The sequence below is a fragment of the Rhodnius prolixus genome, unplaced genomic scaffold, assembly GCF_049639745.1.
Source record: "Rhodnius prolixus isolate KJV_2025 unplaced genomic scaffold, Rpr scaffold_1, whole genome shotgun sequence".
In the NCBI taxonomy this organism is placed as follows: domain Eukaryota; kingdom Metazoa; phylum Arthropoda; class Insecta; order Hemiptera; family Reduviidae; genus Rhodnius; species Rhodnius prolixus.
Window position 1 is genome coordinate 16,125,005 of NW_027411581.1, and position 23,031 is coordinate 16,148,035.

Below are 23,031 nucleotides of genomic sequence, written 5' to 3' on the forward strand. Positions count from 1 at the left end.
CAGACTGTGCACCTTGTCTACAAAATTTTTGGTCAGGTTGCCACGAGTCTATTTTTAAGCTGTGACCTGAGAAAATCTCCTCTTTTTTAATTGCAATTTTTAACCTGTCATATATGTTGCCAGGCACTACCAGAGCTACATATTTTTTTTTTTTAGATTCCTCCAACAACTATCTGCTTCATCCCTTCGAAACTCCAGGTCTAATTTCACTTTCGGAGTTAGATCATAAGAAATCAGAGAAACAGTTATTGAAAATTAAACATTTGGGGTTAAAATATGAAATTACTTCAAATCAATGCTTGGATTTCGTATTATAGCAACCATAACTTTATAGAGGCAGTTAACAAATTTAATCTAAAATAAAACTATTATAAGTGTAAGTCAAATTCACTAAATCCAACTGATCAATCCCACTGAAGATGAAAGAGAAACCAAAACTGATTAGAAACAGATAAAGATGCGTGGTGTAAATTATAAAGTCAAATATCCATCCAGCACGACAATGTTTTCCACATTTAAAAACCTTTTCGGGAGGTAATTATACTTTATAGTATGCTATAAGATTTTTAAAATTTTAAATGGAATATATATATATACTTTCGAAAAAAAAAACAAGTGTTACTTAAGGTCGAATGCTGACTACAAAATCTACTTTTCGTTTATATTAAAGACAAATGTGCAAATTTATTTACTGGGGTAGTTGAAACTTAATGTTAAAATCAATGTATTCTAAACGAATACTATTCTTACCGAGTTGTTATAAAAACACCAGAGATGCAGAGCAAGATTTTATCTACTTAGACCCTAGTAGCGAACGTGATAATACATTTTATTTTATAAAGTAACTTTTTAAAGTTATGTCAAAAGAGACTTTTGTTTTAGAAAGTCATATCAAATCTTCAGCTGTTATTAGCAATGAACCGAAGAGAGAAAAAAGAATGAGTGAGCATTAATTGGAAATTAAAAAATGAACAAATGGATACAACTTTTTCCTTCTAAGGCTATTTAAAAATCATACTATGAAAAAATGTATTTAATATAACAGCTTTGTTTAGCAATTATTGATGACTAGATAAAAACTGCTTTTTATTAAGCAGTGTATTATGCATTATCATAGACAAAAAAAAACTGTTTAGACGAAGTTTATCAGACAATATTACACAGTAAATAAATAAATAAAAATTATTCAGAAGGTTTTGTTATGAGCTTGTTCGATTTTCTGTTGTGCCAGAATATTTATTTTACAAAGCTCAATCAATTAAGGATATACATATGTAGAAAGCTACAACAAAATTAAATTTTAAAAAACAGCAAATAATAGCAACAAGCATAAATTATTTATTTAGCAACTTTAAATGTTCACGGCACAACTTCTTATTTTATAACTATTACATTACGCTTTTCTTTTTTTTCTTTTTAATTTAAGATTGATTATGATTTATACTAATAAATAATAGCTTTCATTTTGATAAAAAAATCCCATCTTAATCCTCTCTTATACTTTCTCATACAGAAAAATGATATTGCTTAAAATACCATTAATGAAAAAATCATTCAATTAAATATACAAAGAAAAAAATACAGTCATAAAAAACGAAAATGACTTTCTTGAAACCAGCTTAATTTTTTGTTATTAACATATTTGGAATGTTTCCTAACATTCAGATGGTTTTGTTAACTGGCAATGATTAATCACTAATTACATTAAGGATGACTATTTGAGCTGTAGAGCCAGAAATAATAAGCGTTTCATTATATAGTTCATTCATGTACATATAAACATAATTTAATTTACATGTAACACACTTTCCAGCTCAATAATCATAAATGGTTTAGCATTTATTGGTGTAAAAAACAATTATTCAGTAAGTACTACTTCACTGTTTAATAATAATGAATCAACCACTGGTTAGATTTTATTCATTCACACTTATATTTTAAAAACGTCTACTTAATGTCTTTAAGATGACGAAGAGCGTCAAATCTATCACAGAGATGACACCCTGTGGCTTTACTGTTTGTGGCCTTTCTCTGCTTTGAGGGCATATTTTCTCAACCAATCCCTCATACAAGTGATTTTCAGGCTAGATAATAAAGCATGGTAAAATTACCAGTGTAACAGCCCAACTTTATTTTCATTACTATAAAGCAAAGAAAGGAGTATATATTATGTAAACGAGTATATAATACACATTTTTTTTTTTTTACTGTATAAAATTTCATATTAAATGAAATACATTTTATTGAAAAGAAGCATTTTCTTTCTTATTCATATTCTAGTAAAGTCATTTCCAAAGAAAACGTTGGCAATTTATATCCTGCGATTTTTGACTTCATAGATGTAATGACTATGATAGATTTTTTCTTTTTTAAGAAAACATAAAATCCCTTATTGCAATTAAATCTAAACAAGCTTGAATTGAAAGTAAATTAAATTAGTTAATTGCTAAAGCAAAGAACTGTTATATATGGCAACTGATATAGTACTTAAAGGAAACTTTAAAATTGTCCTAATTAATACCTCTCCAAAATAAATTATCAACAAAAAATATTACAAATAAACACCATAATCATGGAGACTAAATTTGTTTAGTTTGCTAACAAATTTGAAAGATATAGCGGAGCCAATTTAAGAAAATCGAGGGGAAATAAAGGTGTAGTCAAAACATTATCGAAATCTTGTGATGGAAACAGAACTTCACCAACTTAGTTAGCGATTCCTTAATGTTTGGTGTGTGATAACTTGTTTCTGCATAAATGAACGCACGCTTGTTTTTTTCATAATTTAGAAATTCAAACCACTCCAGAGAAATTTCAATTCTGAACATTCAAATAAACATTCAATAATTCCTGATACAGAAGTAAGGGAAGCTAAAATATTAAAACCCTTACACAACTGTCCTACCGGACAGTTTTAATGTGTACATTAAATAGAATATAAAGCTTAAGCATATTATTAGAGCTGCTTTATTATAAGCCATTATATTACACATATAAAATCAAAACAAAAAATTAAGGAGAAAATACCGAGAATTGAAGAGAGAGGATAACGAAAAAGGAAGGTGCAGAACATAAAAGTTTCTATATGAAGAAAATACCGTTTCATAATATAAAAAAAATTTAGAAGTGACAGCAATATAAAGACAAAATAACTAGAACTTCAACTGTATTACATTATTATCACTTATTTCTACTTGCTAATGCGCAGAGTCACGGAATGTGTCTTCTTATATTGTACATATTTTACGCATCACAAACAGTTACATAATTAAATACATTTTCTTCATAACCTTATTTAAGTATTGTCTATTCCCGAAAATAGGATAAATTAATGCTATATTTGTAAATTTGTTCTTTATTCATCAGGAATGTCCACACTTGAACCTACAAATTAATTTTAAGAGAAGATCTTTTCCCATTTACTTAAGTTATTTTATATATATATATATATATAACACATATTTATATTAAATAGAATATTTCATTCTTTCCAACTTCAAGCACCTTGATCTAACGCACGTTTATCTACCGTATGGTTGTTTTAACTAATTATTAAGTATGAATCATCATTAGAAAGAGTTCATCTTTCAAAAAATCTGACTGAAGTCTGCAACAATTCAGGTTAGTGGAATGTAACTTTTGAGTTGAACGTTAGTAGATGATTACAAAATTAATTTTATTAGATACTTTTCTAGATAATAAATAAGGTGCAGATAAAAAATTACAAAATTTCGTTTTACAATATGAATACAAGCGGACTCATTAACTAAAGGAAAAAAAATTATTAAAAGAAAATAGTAAATTCTTAATGAAGTAATAAATTCTAATACGATATGTTGCGACTATATCATTTTTCCAATACTGACAATTTCCAAACTAAGAAAATTTATATTATTGAAAAGAAAGAGAATTGAAAGCCATCGAAACAGATTTCAGCAGTTATTTCTATAAATCAAATCGCTTATTAATCTTATTTCTAAATAATAATTTACTTACATGTAAAACAAAGCAAAATGGAAAGCGGCTAAACAAACGACAAAACACAACAATAGAAATTTGATCATGCGTAGCCAAGAGGAAAACAACTTCATTCATTAGCAGTGTAATGGTGGTCAATCAAATCCATTCAAAGTGAACAACTTGGACATTTGTAAAAGAAATAACGCTGCAGCTGGAGATAAAACTCCACAGAACTATATAACGGACGATAATGACCTCAGATGTTTACGCGCCTTAAGTAACAATAGCTTACTTCAAATATAAAAGTCTTAGATTGAGCAAAGCGCAAAAAAAACCTAGTTTACTCAAGAGAAAAAAAAAGAGCAGTTAACTGAATAGGTGGTTTCGTGCTCTTGAGACAGGGACGGAACTAACAAGTATCTGCCTTTAAAAAAACTTGCTCAAAGAACCCGTGTGTACCGCGGGAGAAGCTCAATCACTAGATACCATAAATTGCATGATCTTTAACATCAAACAGGCTCTACGTCAAAAATTCAGCATCACCGACAATTCTTGAAGGAACTGAAGTTATCAAGTCATTTCTCAGAGACTAGTCAGAAGATTCAGTTGTCATAAAATCTTATTTCGAAAGACCAGTACATCTCTCAACTTTCAATACCTTCCTTAACTATTCTCAACCAATATGCGAAAGTGAAAAATCGAACATTATTTTCATTCCAGCCGTGAGTAAATCCTCTGTTCCAATGATGCACATATATGCTAGGGGTACAAGCATTTTCTTGGTGATCTACTCGACGTTATTCGCCAATACCATTAGGGGCGTAACATAGAGTATGTACACTACACAGGGTAGTATGGCAACCACGATTTTCTGGTATTCTTACTCATCCTCATTCTAAGACTTTAGGAGTCTTAAATGTTTTGCCGAAAGCAATATCTAGCCACTTTCGTAAAGGCCCAATGACCTAATATCCAAGGTCGCAGCAATTGGGATCTGGTTCTATACCTTAAAACAACCTATTCCCCAGATCAAATCAGAGTTAATTAACCTAAAAAACCGACAATATTTCAGAACGCTGCATGTAGAGAGAGGGAAGAGACAGATTCGATTCGCGCGAAGAAGCATGAGATTTATTAATCATTTTATACTTTTTCATGAATTTTTGTGTAGTTCCTTTTTGTTCTTTGAAAAAGTCTTTTGAGGTGTTAACAGAAATAAATAAATAATAATAATAATAAATAAATCTTTACAAAGGTAAGTAAGTATAAGATAAAATCGAAAAATTGAGGAATGAGAAATATCACTTCAAAAAGTTGCACAACTAATTGCAAAGGTAACTGCTTATCTAATGTAGTAAGAACTAATAATACAAAATGGTGTATTACCTAATTCGCACTTCTTCCAAAATTTAATGTACGAATTTAATTATCGTGTTAAAACAAACAACTTCTACAATTAAATGAGTGTTTTAAGTATATAAAGTTGACCATTAGTCAATACGTGCAAAATATACGAATTTTTGAAAAAAATAAAAAGCAATAAGTAATAATTTTTTTTTGTATTTCTCATAGATTTAATTATTATTAATTGAAATTAAGTGCCATTTATATTAATAAAATAAATATATAAATAAATAAAATAAATATATAGTTACAAAATAGAATGGTCCTAAGTTTTTTTAAAATCATGAGCTCAAATTCTTTATGATTATTCTTTCAATTATATGATTTAATTAAAATATAATTGCATCATTTTGCTTCGAACTACTTCAACTTAACACAAAATGGAAAAAAAATATGCCAGCCTAAATTTATCGTTCAAAGTTTTTTTTGGGTATTTCAATACAAAAAATTATAAAGTGACATTCACTTTTTTTATGTGTTGTTTTTGTAATGCCCGAATTTTATTCAGATGCAGTTAAAATATACAAGATCACCCGCGACATTTCACTGTCAAATTTCCTCTTCGTTAATTTTTTCAAATATATCAGTAATTTTTTAATAATTCTGAAATGCCTAGTTTACATTTATATTTAGATGCTTTAGAACAGTTGACGATGTAATTTTTTTATTTTATTTAGATGTCTAGAAATTAAACATACGAAAAAATATGCAAATAATCTATACCAAAAAATGACAGGAATGAAATGACTACTACTTTCTTGTTAAAAATTATTCACAATTAGGTACAGGACAAACAAATCATAGCCAACTCGGTAGCTTACTATTCCATCTAGATTACCCATAAGAATCGCAACAAATGAATGAAATAGGTTCTACTCTGTATTCTAAACTGTGCAGGTATAAATAAGGACAACAGTGTGTAACAATTATTTTTCAACAATTATGCTTTTTTAATTATAGCTATTTAGAAGAAAACACATTTTCCGACAAATCTCAATTTTAATCTTCACTGGTAATCATCTTGGCCAGAAATCAAATTACACAGTTTCATATTTGGTATCTGATATCTCAATAGGTAATAAAATAAATTACGAGTTTAGCTCTTGATTTAATTATCGACGAAATCTGAGAACGACTAATTTTGTCCAAAAAACGTACATATGTATTTAAAAAGACATTCCAAACACTGTGAAAATATTAATACTTAATTATAAATAAATAAAAAAATTAGCTTAATCAATAAGATTATTTTATTTCCTAGATGGTGAAACCTGAAAAAATTGTTTCCCAGACTTCTTAGTAGAGAGAATTTTGAAAATATTGATTACAGTTGGAGATATTAAATTTTTCGTCAATATGACTATCAATGCAAGAAAAAAATAAATATTATCTCTACCCAAATGCGTTACCTTTTTGTTTACATATTAAATGTCTTTCTTTTGCATTGATTTTCTATCAAGTCTTGATGGTAACAAAATTTTCAGAAATCAAGAAAATCTTCGCGAACATTAGGCTGCAGATGTCTTGTGTATTAATTAAAATAATGTTTAGGAAGGGAGAAAAACCAGGAACAGGGGGATCTGTCTCTCGTGGTAAAAACTCGGCAGGAGTTAATGAAAGAATTACTTGTAGGCGCAGATGTAAGATCCTCCCCCACCTCCATCAACTGGAGACCTCCCGCCGTCTATCACGTGAGACAGAGCTGATGACTACTGTTCTAACCAAGACGGGATTGATGAATTAGGAGATTTGACCTTGATGTTGAATTGCTTGAGAGTTGCTTCCAGCGCTTGTTGATTTCCAGAAAAGTAGGCAGATATTGCATTGTGGAATAAAAGTAGTTGTTTATGCATTACTTTTATCTGTGAAACAGAGTATATTTTTAAAATAATCAAAGTTATTCATTTTATATACATATGTTGACAAAAAGGAAAAAAAAAAGAGTAAGCAAAATAATTATATGAGATGCGATAGAGATAGATCAGCGCAAACTAACAAGTCGTTCTTAATATTTTGTTTTCAAGAACAAACGCACAAAAAAGCACATTTCTGTTTACTTTATCCTGCCTAATTTTTCTTATTTGACTTCTTCACTTATGTTTCACATAATTCCTATTGGATCCAAAGTAAAAGCTTTTTGGTTATTGTGTATGTCCTTTAAAAGTTAGATATCATACTTCTTTTTTTTAATATAAGGGGACAGAATCTGAGATTATTGCAGGCACACGGAACTTTTTCCTTAGTTGGCTTCTGGACAGTGTTTTCTCGTTACAGGCAACATTGTCTATTATTGTAAAGTAAGCTGTAAGAAGCTACTAGAAAGAGAAAATCTAAGGGACAACGGCCAGATTCGAACCTGGGATCACGCGTGGAATCCAATATGCTAATCACATAGCTCAGCACTTCTCTGTTAATCCATTTTATAGTAATGTTCACAAAGTCAAGAAGATCGTAATAGAATAAAACTTCAAACTTCTGAAGTTTCTGCATGCTATTATGTAAAAAGTATCAACATGTGAAAAACAAGTATTAGGCATTTCGAAAAAATATTAATGGATTTTCCAAAAAAACATACGAAAATATCCCTATCCTCACCACAAACCCAGTAAATAATTTTAATTTTAAATCTACATCCAGCTAACTTAGCAATAAATAGATCGCTCCCAACATTACCATCAACATCGCTGTTTCTTAGGCTCTCAACTGTAAATGTTTCTTTTCTACAAATCTGTAATTATATCGAGCTGGACCTGCCCATAACAGAACCAAAGTACAAGTTCTTCGATTCATGATGACACGAGAGATTATAAGGTTACCAGGGATCACGACTAGTCGACCACGATGTAGACATGTAGACATAACCATTTCATAAAACGTATATTGCAGTAGTGTAAAAGCAGTGGACAGACAAGATTATTCAACACTGACTTTCTAACAATCAGCCGAAATTAAGATTAGAGTTCTAACGTGTCAATATTTCACTTTTTTTTTTTAATTAATCCTAGTAAAATAAAGTATTTTCCTCTATCAAATTTTCGGGATCGAGATTTTCATAGGAAATATTCATTTTCAGATTCATTGAAAAAGAGGCAATTTCCAGAGAACATTGCACGTGAACACTCAAGATCAAAAACTAAAAATCGCTGAATTCCTAAATATACATATGGGCGCCACTATGGGACCCAAACGTAACCTGGCGGTCAGATCCCTCAACTGCAAGTAGCACTTTTTTAAAATGTTTTTTTCGAAAATGTCACTAAAGAAAGATTTTTATTTAAAAAAAAAAATCGATTAAAGCATTTCTAAAATGTCATTTTGGCCCTCTAAAATATTATTTCAGTGACACTGCAGTATTAAGCAGCAAGTAAAGCAATCGCCTATCATTTCAGGTGGAGCTTAAAGTCCAACTACCAACCAATTCGGTATCATGCTCGGAGGCGGAAGCACATATTTTACAATAAACAGTTTTTTTTTAACAAATAATATAAGCGGGATTCGCCAATTGCAAACCCACGCTCTTAACCACTAGACCAACACCTGTCCATTCATTCATAACATTTTCACAAATTTTGTTGCTCATATTGTGAGTTAAAAGAACTTATTTTCAACCCGAAATACAATTTTTACAGAACGCATTTTTCACTTAATTTTTGGGAAAATTCTGAGAAATGCAACTACGAAATTTATATTTAAAAATGTTATGGCTAATTATTTAATTTTTATTTTTTGCGATGTGACGATAGTGAAAGCGTTGTGATTTTGTACCCTTTGCCCAACATTAGCAATACTAAAGAAACGATTTCATTATGTTCTATTTAAACTGTTTCTTATTTCTTATGTCGTAACTATTGAACTTAATAATTTATTCTTTAAAATGCCCAATAACTTTTTGTTATTCCTATAAGCTACTTAACTTCCTTAAGAAGTACTTTTAGTTTAAAAAGTTTATGGACTGATTACACGATAATATGTCCATAATTTCATAATATCATCTTTCAGGTAAGTTGAAGTGTTTCTATTTGAAATAAGTTTTTAATATTCTTCCCTGTTCTTCTTTCACTACTACTGGGACTTTTAACACTAATATTCGCCTTTGCAAAATGTTTTCCTTAATTAAAATACATTAAAACTCGTCGCTTTTTCAGAAATTTAATAACATATCCTTCATATAAATAATTTTAGCGCATTAGTATTTTATTGAATTGATTAAATTATAAATCTTTATTGCTTATAAGGGTTCCCTTTCGTCTTTCATTTAGAAAAGTATTTTTTGTTAAAATATATATTTGCAGCTTCAGAAATAGTTGAATGCCTTTATTTACTCCTTAACAAAAACTTACAGTTTTAAAAGTTAAGTATAAGGGTTGATTAAACGCCAAAAGGTACACAAATCAGCAGTTCCAAACATTTCATTAATACTTCATTGATATAATTTAAGTAATTTTACTGCATTAACTTTTCCTTCACATTTTTTAGAATTTATTAGATGTCACAGACCCTTATGCTGGCCATTTTCGTCTACAAAATATTTACTCAAGTAGCACACCATTTAACTTAGATTGACTGTAATATCTATTTATCTATAATAATCAAACTATTAATCACAGGTGAAAAAGAAAACGTTATAAAAAATATTAAAAAAATAAGAGGCTAAAAAATTCATAAACTTTTTTTACATCAATGATTTTATGCATTTATTTTTATTTTTAAATAAAAATCATTGGTTTAAGTTCATTCTTCGATTAAAGTAATTGTTATTTTATGTTGTAGTCAAACGTTTGTAATAATAAGTAATAAATAATCTGGCTTTATCGCAAATAATATAGTTTTCTTCAATTACATTCTCAATCTAGGTGTTCTTCCCACAATGTTATATATATGTAATATAAAATAAAGAAAATAAAGATATGCATATTTTTAGGACAGCTAATTATTCCAGTATTTTACCATAAGTAAAATTAGGGGGACTAAATTAAATTACAATTGAGAAATGAGTAAATATTGTTGAATAATCTACTTGTTATTAAATGTATGTTATTTGTGCTCACGAATATTTCGGTAAGACGAATTTAAGACTGAAATATTGTTTTGAATCCTCCGTGATTGAAATTTAAAAAGTGGCCGACTCTAACTTTGTTTTTTTCTACTTTAACATGCATGTATATGTGACTACTCAGAATAATTCATCACTCATTTTATCATAATTATAATAAAAAAATATTATGAATGAACTGGCCAGCATAAGGGTCTGTGACATCTAATAAATTCTAAAAAATGTGAAGGAAAAGTTAATGCAGTAAAATTACTTAAATTATATCAATGAAGTATTAATGAAATGTTGGGAACTGCTGATTTGTGTACCTTTTGGCGTTTAATCAACCCTTATACTTAACTTTTAAAACTGTAAGTTTTTGTTAAGGAGATTTTTGTACCTTTTGGATAGATTTTCCTTTTTGTCTATTTGCAAAGTTACGTCTGCTTTACAGATTTTTTAAAATTTGGAATAAGCTATTCTATCATTATAACCTGATAAGGTGTTAAATCGGAACCGTAACTACCACTGGAGAGATCTTTTTAAAGAATGATTATAGTTGCGGTCCCCAAACCATCCTCAATAACCATTTTTTTGAGAAAGCGTTTTGAATAAAATAGGAAGGTATTTGTACGTAAATAGCAAAATTAAACTGCGATTTCAGTACTTCCTTTTAAGAGGAGCAAGAAAAATAAACTGCGATTACAGTACTTCTCCCTAAAAGGCAAAGATTTTGAATCGAACGACAATTCATTGATGTAAATCGGTTCACTCATTGATAATTTTAACGATTGCAGTACTTCCTCTTAGTAGGTGTAAGAGCATGATGGCACTTCACAGCCACGTAGAGGAGCATTAACCACTTTATTTGAGCTAAATTTTATCAAAATCGGACTAAGCTTTGTAGAAATATTGGTAATAATAGTTTTAGAAAGGGCCTTATTTGGGTGGGGCGAACTCCCCTCCTTATGAGGCATAGCGTCGAGACTTTTAAAGTACAAATCTGTACAAAATTTCGATTCGAATGACACTTCATTCATGAAAATCGGTTCACGTGTCGATAATTTGAAACGATTGCTATACTTCCCCTTAACAAGTGTAAGAGCAGATCGTCGCTTTATTGTTAGGTAGGGGAGCCCTAACCCTATCATCCTACCAAATTTTATCAAAATCGGGCCAAGATTTACAGAGTAATTAGTAATAATAATTTTGGAGGGGGCCTTACATAAAGGGGGCTAACTCCTCTCCCATTCGATGTACAGGGCCGAGACCCCCAAAAGGCACATCTACATAAAATTCCGAATCGAATGACACCTCATTCATGAAAATCGGTTCACGCGTTTAGGCGCTACGTTGTTTACAAAAAAGGTAACAAGAACAACAACAAGAAGAAGAAGAAGAAGAAGAAGAAGAAGAAGATTTTTTGAAAAAGCCGTTTTTGCTCATTTTCGGCAACTTTTTTCTCGAAACCTATTAGATCTGGGTGGTTGCAAAAAAATTACAGTTATAAAGGAGGATTTGCCCTATATTATAAAGAAAATTTGGGAATTTTATCTTTTATAGAAAAATAGAAAAAAATTGTCAAAGTTGGGTGTTTTTCAACGTTACACTTTTTCGTGCAGTTTTTGATGGTCAACCCTTATACAACTGTCCTACCGGACAGTTTTAATACATAAAAGACCAAGAACTTGTTCTCAAAGCAAAATTTAAAGAATATATGTAAATCTGTCCCCCAGAAATTGAAGAAAAAAAGACCTCATGAAACGCTTTTCACTCGGGGTTCGTATCATTTATTTTATTATCAAGCTAATGACTATCTTTCCTCAGAATATTTTAACAAATAAATATTACAAGTAAACAAATTAGTAATCTTACCCTATTTTCGTCAAGAAATTTCAGTTTCACGGTGAGATCGGACCTCAGCTTTTCAAATGTTTCTTTGTGCTGATCAAAAGACATCTGAGCTTCTTCCAGGCGTGCAGAGGTTGCCTCGCTACGTGGAGCTTGGAGAAGCATCTCCACATCTGTTCGATAAGCATCGTACTCTATCCTGTTATAAAGAAACTTGTTTGTAGAATGTTCACTACAAGAAACTGTCTAGGGGATTTGTTTGTTACTCTAGAGTATTTACTAAGATTAACTGTTGATCATTTTTCTTCCAGAGTTTAACAGGCAGGGCACAAAAGCTGGTATCGCTTAAAGCAACTTTTTAATGCTCGATTACTAAAAAAAAACTGTGGTTTCTATTAAAGAAAACATAGGAAAGTGGAAGCAAGGTGTATCCAACTGTACCCCACAATTTTTTAGCTAGTTCGGACCTTAAAAAAAGACCAGTCATTTTGACTGGTTCTGGTAGAAATGGGTATATTTATTATAGCAGGTAAATCTAGTATTAAAAAAAAGTAACTTTTATCGCAGCTATTAAAAACTGTATATAAACTTTTTTTTCTTTGGATCTAAGGTACTCGAAGGACTTTGGCCTCCTTAATAATTCTCTCCAATCTTCTCTCACCGATGCAATACATCTCCAAGAACTTATCCCCAGACCCTAAGCCTCCTTCTTCTATTGGTCCCTTAGCACCTCACCATCATTTTCTTCGAAATTCTGAAAACTTCTAATCTTATAACGTGCCCATTTCAATTTTTACCTCTTAATCCATTCTACAAAATCCTGCTCCTGGCTTTTATTAAACTATTTTCGAAACTTTGGTACTACCTTTGGTGTTGATCTTGCACTCCTAAGCAATGAACATTCTATAACCCTCTTTTCTAGCACCTTTGTTTCACTGCATAGACTACCACTATATTCAATAAGATTTGTAAATTATCACTTTCACCTCTCGTTATAGTTCTCGGAAACTAAGAATTCGTGCGGTTCTTGGAAGCACCAACCAGCCTTTTATGTTGCACTATCTTCAATTTTGGCATTAAAACTACCCTTAGATATCTGAATTTATTTATTGAATTTGATTAATCTCTTGATATTCGTCGATTATTCCATCACCAGCAAGTTTTTACTTTAAAAACCATGAAATTTATTTCGCCTCATTTATTTTTACGTCCAGCTTCTTCGCTACCTCTTCGAACGCTTGACAAGAACCAGTAGTCGCTGTTTTTTCGTCTAAATAATGAAGTACTCCATCTTTCAGCCTTCTTCTCGTCCATCTAAATGTTCCAAATATACATTAGGGATAGTTAACACTTTTACTGCGTACTTGATTTATTAGCAATGGTATATAATATCAATGATTTTATCCTTAATAACATTGCGCCAGATGTACATAGATAATTTAACTTTGCAGCCAGCGGTATGAAGTTTCGTCAGTAGTCTTATAAGTGGATCTCAAATTCTCTATCCTCACAAGATAAACCTTGTATGAAGACGGATACAAATACGAAAGCTCTTAAAATGAAATAAAACAAACGTGCACCGACGATATAATTATTATGCTTTCAGTTATCTCATAACCTTATTAAAATGAAACGCCTGAAGAATTAAATCACAATATCTCCTTTTCCATTATCACTGATTGATAATTATGAAAACAATTGAAATCGTAACATTTTATAAAACTCACTTTTGTAAATCCGTAACAGCATATATCTTTACAGCAATTTTTCATTGATTTTGCCTGAAGACCTAACGTCTCCAGAAGGTTTAAGCCACTTAAGCTGGTGCTCCTGATCATGAAACATCTTTTGCAAAATCAAATTGTCTTGACAGCTTAACATTTGCGGCGTAAGTCCAAAGCTTTGCTACTTCTGACAATAGTGAGTTGACTAGGTAATGAAAGTAATAATTTTTTTTAAAGCTCTATAATTTTCATTAAAAAGCATCATAAGAAGATTTTTTTTACAAATCTACTTTTAATCAAAAGTAATTTTACAGCAAAGCTTTTGGTTATGAATGATACTTAGTTCTTGAGGAACATTTTGGCCAAAGTAGGTAAAATAATATTCTTGTAGATATGATCACGAAAACAAGGGTCTCTGTTGGCAGGTTATAAAATTGTGTCTGAACAAAGGTGAGGAGTCAAGAGTGCAAAATAATGAAGTGAGAAACAGTAATAATTTAAATATTTAGAAACAATTGCGCAAAAATTTCTCACTTGTATTGATGATTTAGGCTCGAGAACGTAAAAACTTAAAATTTTCGTTCAGTTTTTTTAATTTTATTAGTTTAAAATTTTCTTTTCCAAAAATAAAATCAAAAGTTGTAAATATGTATACCTCCAATACATTACTATTTTTTTAATCTCTTAACTCTTACCTTGCTGATTCATACTGCCTAATAGTAAGAAGGGTGTCTTCTATGGTCTTGTTGCACAATGTATTCACAGATGAAACGAAAAAATTCAGGGCACTCAAAAGGGTCTCTCCATTTTTTGTTAAATTCCTTTGAGTTTCAGAATTGTAAAGAAATTCTTCTTGCAATTCAGGAGATTTTTGAGCCAGATCAGAAAATGCTTCTCCAAGAGCATGCTATAAATTATAACAAGCATAAAATAAAACCTTAATGTACCTCCAACATACTTTGAAAATGAATAATTTTGGGAATTGTATAATTCTTTGTCCAGTTTTCAAATTTAAAAATAATTATAAAAAAATAATAATAGCAAAGTTTTAGAGATATTCAATAACTTTTTAAAACTTTTTAATTAACAATTATTGAAGCTGCCCATTTACGTCATTTATTACAATTACCTATTGCATACTAAGTTCTCAAATTTACTTTTTTCAAAAATTCTTCCAACAAAATATTGTTTCTGTTTTATTTATTTTACGTAATTCATCCTATCAATAATGTTTAATTCATTATTATTTTTTATTATTTACTTTTTTGAGTATATTTTCACTTTACTGAAAAGTTTAATTTTTATTTTTTGAGATTTTCTCAAAAGATGCTCCTGCGATTTTTTTTAAAGTTGGTAATTATTACTCACAAAAAATAGTTCTGTTTTCCTCTTAGTGCTTTCCCGGGAAAATTCTATTGAGCACTGCTGGGTGTTTGGGGTTTAGGACAACCCTCCAATAGTCTCTCTCTGTGAAGCACTTTACTTTTTTTAAAAATTTTAAAATACGTTTAAAAACATTAGAAAGACGTTTTAATATCATTTTATTGCTTTTAATAAAATTCTTTAGTGTTATATTAAAATTTCTGAAAATATACTATTTGTATCTCCGGTGCGTAAGTTTAATTCACGTTACATAAATTAAACTAATTTCGCTACAACCACCTAGCATTAGACTGGCCATAGTAAGTAATTTATCTCTGGTCAATACATTGTTAGATTTGTGAGAGTAAGCACGTGCTACAGCTTCAAACAAAATAATGTGAGCCCATGCCAAGTTCGAGGCTGTTTGCCAGAGTATCTGAACATAGAATTCTCATAGAATTTGTTACAAATAAATCCCAAATATTTTTATTGCGTCATAAAACATCCAATGAGACAATGAAGCCAAAACGATTACGAGTACATCTTTCTACAACGCATACAAATCAAAGGACAAACCCATTAGATATTTTCAAGAAAAATATTAAAAATTTCAAAATCGTTCAACAATCATAGCATCATTTAAGAAACAACTAGCAGCGAACCAAGATGAATTAACTGACGCTTATCGCTTTCACAATTAATATTGGAAAAGCTGTAATATTGGAGAAACTGTAATAATACCCTCCATAAAAAAAATTTATCTTAACAGTAATGAAACAGTAGGTACCTCAAATTTTAAAAACGTTGCCCCTAAGCGTTCAGCACAGTAAAGCGACAAATTGAAGAAATGGTAGTTAATGTTGAAAATAACTGAAAGTATTCTCTTAAAACTCTTTACTTTACATGCAATTGGACATAATTGCAGATAATAATGCTTTATTGAAGGCACATGTCCGTTATTTTGATGAAAACAGTACATTACGAGAAGAAATGCTATTCGCAATATATCTCATTACACTTACAAGAGGATAATCTATATTAAATAGAGTAAAAACTTACTTTTAAAAAAACAATATTCTTTTGAATAATATTGTTGTACGCGCTACTGTTGGAGGACCATCAATGGTAGGACGCTATCGTGGATTTGGTTCTTACTTAAAGGAATAAGTGCCAAATGTGTTATGTATCCTTTCAGACAGGCAACATCTAACTTTAAGTCTCCATTTATCATTAACTATAATAATTCGAGCCACAAAACAAGATTAAATCCAATGCAAAAAAGAATAGAATGAATGACAGCTGTGCCAGGAAAATAATGAAGACTTTACTATGCAATTTTGCACCCAGATCGGTGGCTGTCAAATGATAGATCTTAGGCTCGTTTTGTAGCATTATGTGATAGAGTCATACAATTTATTTAAAGTAATAATGAGATCAATTTGTATAAACAGATTCACCAGTTTCCAGAATTATCATTTATAAAATATGATGTAACTTGACAGATTAACCGACAGATTCAGTGGCCACCTCAATGAACTTAAATTGGACATGGAAAAACAATTTGAAATTGAAGGTGTATGTCTAGAGAAAAATCTTTTTACAGCAAATATTGAAGAGGCTGATAATACTTGTTGGAAATTAGATATAATGAAGAAAGTAAATATAAATTCGATAGTAGTGGATAGGAAAACTATGGCGACATAAAAAAAATACCTATCTTATAACCAATTATGTGGAAATTTAATTTATTTTATTGATACCTTTCCCTACCTCATATCTTATGGAAACACGCGTTTCATTTGACATCCACATTACATGCACATCATATTACGACCACAGAAAGAAACCACCTGAATATTTTCGAAAGAGGAGAACTTGAGTGCTACGAATAAATTTAACTATTTCAAGTTTGGAATAGTTTCCGCTTACCCTGCATCTATCTGAACACATACAAAGCAGATAAAACTGCCAGTTATTTTAATTAGATGGCAGCCACTTCTAATGATGAATTTAATCTTTTGAAGGATACTTTCTTTACATTTAAAAGTAAATTGTTAGTTTTCATTCAATAAATTGAATTTTAAAAAGGCAAAAAAGTAATCAAAGAATTATTATTTTCAATTTTCAGAAAGTGAATATATTTCAAAAGAACTTACCTTGCATGGCAAATATATATATATATAATAAAATAAAATAAAGGCTTTATGTTATTCTTGTATTGAGAAAACCGGCGCATATTTTGGAAAGAAGATGTAAAATTCATTCCGGTATTTATTGGTGCCGATTTCAATTAAGAACTTGTAGCTTTTTCAGCGATAAGGCTCATTTGAAAATATGGAAACATGTTTATTCCTTTCAGCGCCGATCTGAAAGCAGGCAACGAGCTTGCTTTGTATGTGTACCCTTAAGACGGTGATGATGGTAACAGAGATGCAAAACGTCTCATTTAAATACAATAATACGTATGAAGTGGGTCGGTGACGTCTCCAGAACAATTATTAGAGAAATGTGGTACTCTTGTTTCTTCCTGTGGTTGGAAGATTAACGATCAGAACGATTAAATAAACCAAGAGAAAAATTTCCTTTTACACTTTTTCTCCAGAGACTCCCTGTAGAACGGTTCTGATTTGGCACGGTAGATGTACAAATCCTAAACTGAGACTGTTATCATGATTAACGTTCTATTAACTGCAGAGCGTCAGTTACATGTCTGTGGCAATTTACTGTCCATAACTTAGAAGTACGAGTACTAAAGCGAAGAAATGGTAATAAGGGTTGCAGCATCTGGAAAACTCTGAATCGCCGAAACATAAAATGTTAGACGAGTGGCAACAATCAGCCACGACAATTTGATGCCATAACAGAAAATGATATATTTGCAGGCTGTCATCCCTGCAGGAAGGGGAAAACCCCTGCTTTGTTTTATTAATTTACTTGATTTAAATTAGATTAAAAAAAAATAAAGGGAACTTAAAAATAAAATCTTCAAAAACACCAAAATACTATTTTTGTTTTTTCCTTGAGAGGTACTAGACCTTTCTAAAATCTGCAGTTTCTTTTAAAATAATTATCTCATAAATTACTTTCCCATCATAATACCATCGCAGTTAAATTAATGTTCTTCTACTAAGGAGAGAACTTTTCTGTATTGAAGACTGTGTAAGAGTTATTACCAGACTCAATTTCTGGTCCAAGGTAGGTGGTTTTGCGAAATTATTCTTGATGAGTTATTTTTCTAGTCTTTCCCCAGATGTTCTCTCTAACAGTCATCTTGTAAGCTGTTAGAAGCTCCAAGGAGAGAAATTCTAAGGGCCAGCAACTGGATTTACCCGGGATCTCTGCGTGGGAATCCATTACGCTAACCACTGAGCTAATTTCTTCTTTAATGTGTTTTTTCTTAACAAATGCTAATATTAAGTTTTCTTAATCGTCCTATTGCCTTTATTCAGTGTTGTCTTTGAAACGCAACTATCTACCGTCTACATAGGATTAATGCGTAAAAGTAATAAAATAGTATAAGCACATTCATTATGTATAAAGTTGTCATATCACTTTTTACTTTTCAGCTTTTACTTATTGATTCTAAATCCTACTTATTTCTAGGAATTACATTAAAAATAAAAAAAAATTAACGGATACCTGTGTTTGAACTACATGATAAAAATGGCTCGCTAATGCCCTGGACAAACGTAATATGTTTGAATATTTTCTTTGCGTATCCCTTAGAAGTTCTATTTGCCTCTCGAGTTCTAAAATAAATTTCAGGATGTAATTTATTTGTTTCAATACACGAAACAAAGAGTTTTAAGTTAAGAAGTATTCATCTTACCAGCATCCACAGTTCTTGACGTTTTACCTAACTTCTCAAACATCAATTGTTTGGTACACTTGTAGGTTGATATACTCCAGTTTTTTATTGTTTCTATTTTAGAAGCTTGAGATTTAACGAGATGGGAGTCGCCGTTTTGGCTAGGGCTAGTTGGCGTGGCAGGAGCTACAAATGAGAAATTCTTATATATAACTAGTAATAAAATTGACACATTTATCCAAATCTTAAAACTTAATTGTGCACAGAAATATGGGGTTGGCGAAGGTAACCAACCTGAAATATTACTTAGGGGAAGAGAAGTTGGGTGCTCAATGCTACCTGATCTTGAATGAGGAGGTTCCATTCCTTGGTGCAGAGGTTTACTTACTTCATTCATTACAAGTCAGAAGAACTAACTTTTTTGAGATACACGCTTTCTTAAACACCAGGACTGAAGCACACCCTACAATGAAAAGATATTTCGAATTGTACTTTAGCAGCATTTTAGATATTTAATTTTAAGCGATGTAGAACAGAAACATTTATTTTCGTTTTGCAATTATGATCCTTCAAATCTTCACTAATCACTAATAGGTTAACTTACAGCTTGATAACAGCTTCTAGAGATAACTGGTATAGTCTCATGTAGTTTAGTTTCTGCAAGAAAAATATTTTTTTCGCCCGTATCTTGTAATGATCTCAACTCTGGATCAAACCTTACTTTCCAACCATTCAACACTAGTCAGAGACAGTTAACTTTATCAAGTCTTACTTCCTAGTTCCTAAGCTGACATACAGTGTGAAATCGATAAAATAGTGTATCGTAATTTTGAATTAAAAAGAATATTTAGTTTAATTATGTCAACCGATTTTTAAAATGTTAGGAAAAAACTGCAGTTTGATGAGGGTAACAAGATTGAAAGAACTTAATATTTATATCATTAATAAGGTTGGTAACACAGCAAGGAATAAAAATAAACTATGTCAGATGATTACGTACAGTGGTTATCCTTTAGTGTTTACTGTTTATATTGTGTACGGCTATGTGAATATAAGTTAGAAATAAAATATCCATTCCAGTATTTCTACTTATATAATCACCTTCTTTCATTCATGATTAGAGGTGTGTCAAGTAAACAAAGTATTTAAATATGTGGCATCCAAATATGTCATTCCGCCCAAACAGTGCTCATTACAATGTACCATGGTACCATAAGAGGAAACTGAAAGACGAAGTCCCTGCCGATTTACTTCCACCACCAAAAGTTTTGATTACTGAAGAAAAGATGGTGTCCCAGTTAAAAGGTATCCACTTGAGTAAAGACTACACATCTCACGGTGGTGGCAGTTCAGCATTAGCTGAAGAAAGCGCTCCAGCAATTGGGTTAGAAGAAAAACAGTCTTTACCAACGCTGGTAATGTGTGATGAGATAAGAGCCCTTCAGAAAGTTGTTGCACCAGTTTTGCCCAAACACATAATGGATAAGTACCGGAGACCAACCAACGCATTAGTATTGTGGCAACCACCTGTGGGAGATCTTGGAAAGTATCTAAAAACATTTTCTCATGAGAGTGCTGTCACCACAGATGAAGTCATGAATTCCGAACGAACATCCCAGACGTCAACCGTTGGAGATGTAGAAATGAATGAAGATGATGATAATAATAATAGTTCACCATCCCATGATTTGAATGGATTCTTTACTCGTACTATTTGAATTTGTTAGTGAGAGACATTAAATATTTGTAAATCGCCAGTTACGTGATTCATTTCAAGTAATCCCTGTAAATATTTTTTTTTAAGTAAAATACATTTCTCTAGTTAAGCTTTATTAGGATCTCTTAAATCTTACAATACAAATGTAAATAATTGTATGTTGACCGTTATAACTCATATTCGTCATGTTTGATGTATTTATGTAAATGTGCTACCACTATTTTCTAAGCTACTTTTGATTTTTTTTATTAAAACGTTCACCAAATCTAATCGGTGATCATAACAAAGAGCACTGTTTTAAAGTGAAAAATTTTCTAGTTTAAGGAACGTTACGATGAAATGTGCTAATGAAATTTGATATAGTTTTGCTGCTTTTCGTCATTCATGCTTATTTGAATGTGGCAGAAACATAAAAAATAATGTACGCATTGCGGTAAATACAAAACAAAAAACAGAACAAATTTAATTTGCAATTTATCTAATGATTTGTGGTAATGCTTTATCACTTACTTCATTTTGACATTTGGTTAAAGTAATTTTTAATTATAATTTTTTATTATTAAGTAATAAAGCATATTTTAAACGTCGCCTTTGTATGTATTTTTTCCAGTACATTACTTTGAATTTTATTTCCAAGGATTCACTTCACGTGATTTTTTTTCTTGGATAGAAGCATTTTGAAACAAGTTGGTGCTAAATGAATATTAATTTAATTAGTTCTCATTTTCATTTCTAACGCCATTAATGTCAGGATAAAGATCACTTTTCTAAAAAAAAAATTAAGGCGTATGAATATTATCTTCATCAACATTGGACACGAGCGCCAGAAGAGAAAATCTTAGAGCCTTCAGGTGAATTCAATTTGGAGATCTCTGTATGGGAGTATACTAACGTTAACCACCAATCTCTGCCCTCAGAAATTGTGCTTCAGATTTCTTTTTTTCGTTTGGATCTAAACTACTAAATATATATTCAAGAGCATGAGGAATCCACCCACACAGAAAGTGCTAGAAATCGCTAATAAATTAGAGGCAAAATCGATTTTGTAAGTGAAAATTCTGTGTCATACTGTAATTACTGTGAAGCCCTGATAAAAATCTTTTCAAATTCTATAACCAATTGCCAGAAAAACGAACTAATCACTTTTTTTACCTAGCCTCAGGTTTGTTAAATTGATCCGATGCTTACTAAATCTAATGTCCTCATAAGGAATTAGAAAAACCGAAGTGAATGCACTGTGGGAACGATATCTCAGCTAACTGTGGACGACGACAACACAATCAACTTCTTCAAATCATATTAAGTACCGAAACACATGAAAACCGCAATTAAGGAAAACCGTCATCATGTGATTATACTTCAGAGTCATGGTCACATATCCTAAAAACAGAAACAGCACAGGAAAAAACTGACAGAGCCCTTATAATTGGAAAGGAAGAACTCTAGAACCACCCACCCATCGACATCTAATTCACAAAACACAGCAACCTGAACAGACAAATAATCCAGCCTTTCAGACCACAAATAACTTCATATCTCACAAATTCACTCACTAACTTCTTACCAAAAACAATCTAACTGTAATTTCTCAACCTAAGAAACCATCATAATTAGAGCCAAAACTGGTACTTTTGGTGATTTTCTGAAGAGATAAGAGACCAATTTAAATGGTGCTATAGAAATCGAATTTACCAGGACACTAAATTGAAAATCGCATGGTATCAAGTCTGTATAGTCGACTGACCTCCCGACCCATGTATCCTGCATAGTTGCAGGCGAAAGTGCAAAGTGGAACACTTTTCAGGTTGCTACCTCTTGAGCGTGTACCACTTTTGTATTACACAAACATGGAGCAATATATGTGTGTTACTTACTTCAAGCTAAATCTTGAAACCTCCTGGCACATTTTCTTAAAATCCTACAATACTGCTAGGGAATCTTAACAGTTAACACACGATTTTAGTTAGGGACGTAGATCTACTAATACCCACGGACGTATACTTCTAGACTGTGACTTTTGTATTTTAATAATCAACAACTAACCGAACAAAGGACTATACTCTTCAGACATTTGCTCATTCGAAACTTTAACATCCAGCTGCACCAGTAATTTTCCAGTGGAGCTTCTCTGTAAGATGGATTCTGCATTGAGCCTGCTACTCAAGAGTTGTTT

The 23,031-nt window shown here is 31.2% G+C and overlaps 2 protein-coding genes across 5 annotated transcripts; one reads left to right on the forward strand and one right to left on the reverse strand.

The window, feature by feature from the left end:
* Positions 1 to 1,315: 1,315 nt before the first annotated feature.
* Arfip (ADP ribosylation factor interacting protein arfaptin) lies at positions 1,316 to 20,096 on the reverse strand. Of its 4 annotated transcripts, XR_012454105.1 has the most exons (8): positions 19,746 to 20,095; positions 19,436 to 19,604; positions 19,163 to 19,327; positions 18,973 to 19,082; positions 14,667 to 14,878; positions 12,272 to 12,446; positions 6,991 to 7,226; positions 1,316 to 6,550 (listed from the first exon to the last, which is right to left on the reverse strand). XR_012454105.1 is itself a non-coding variant. In XM_074114229.1 (7 exons), exons 2-7 carry the CDS (start codon positions 19,536 to 19,538, stop codon positions 7,074 to 7,076), a joined length of 906 nt encoding a protein of 301 aa, XP_073970330.1. In that variant the 5' UTR covers positions 19,539 to 19,604; positions 19,746 to 20,096; the 3' UTR covers positions 1,316 to 7,073. The 4 variants fall into 4 exon arrangements, 3 of the variants coding, with proteins under 3 accessions (XP_073970330.1, XP_073970314.1, XP_073970338.1); XM_074114229.1 differs by having other exon boundaries at positions 1,316 to 7,226; positions 19,448 to 19,604; positions 19,746 to 20,096; XM_074114213.1 differs by having other exon boundaries at positions 1,316 to 7,226.
* Positions 20,097 to 20,109: 13 nt separating this feature from the next.
* Positions 20,110 to 21,445, forward strand: Mst85C. Its single transcript, XM_074114334.1, has one exon. The coding sequence runs from the start codon at positions 20,293 to 20,295 to the stop codon at positions 20,857 to 20,859; it is 567 nt and encodes a 188-aa protein (XP_073970435.1). The 5' UTR covers positions 20,110 to 20,292; the 3' UTR covers positions 20,860 to 21,445.
* Positions 21,446 to 23,031: the final 1,586 nt, after the last annotated feature.

Bases quoted from the DNA above. Each gene is read 5' to 3' on its own strand.
- Arfip (XM_074114213.1), bottom strand. From the start codon at position 19,538: ATGAATGAAGTAAGTAAACCTCTGCACCAAGGAATGGAACCTCCTCAT. The intron at 19,328-19,435 runs GTTGGTTACCTT...TCTCATTTGTAG, and splicing joins TCCCCTAAGTAATATTTCAG to CTCCTGCCACGCCAACTAGC. The intron at 7,227-12,271 runs GTAAGATTACTA...TCTGTTTCACAG, and splicing joins AATTTCTTGACGAAAATAGG to ATAAAAGTAATGCATAAACA.
- Mst85C (XM_074114334.1), top strand. From the start codon at position 20,293: ATGTGGCATCCAAATATGTCATTCCGCCCAAACAGTGCTCATTACAAT.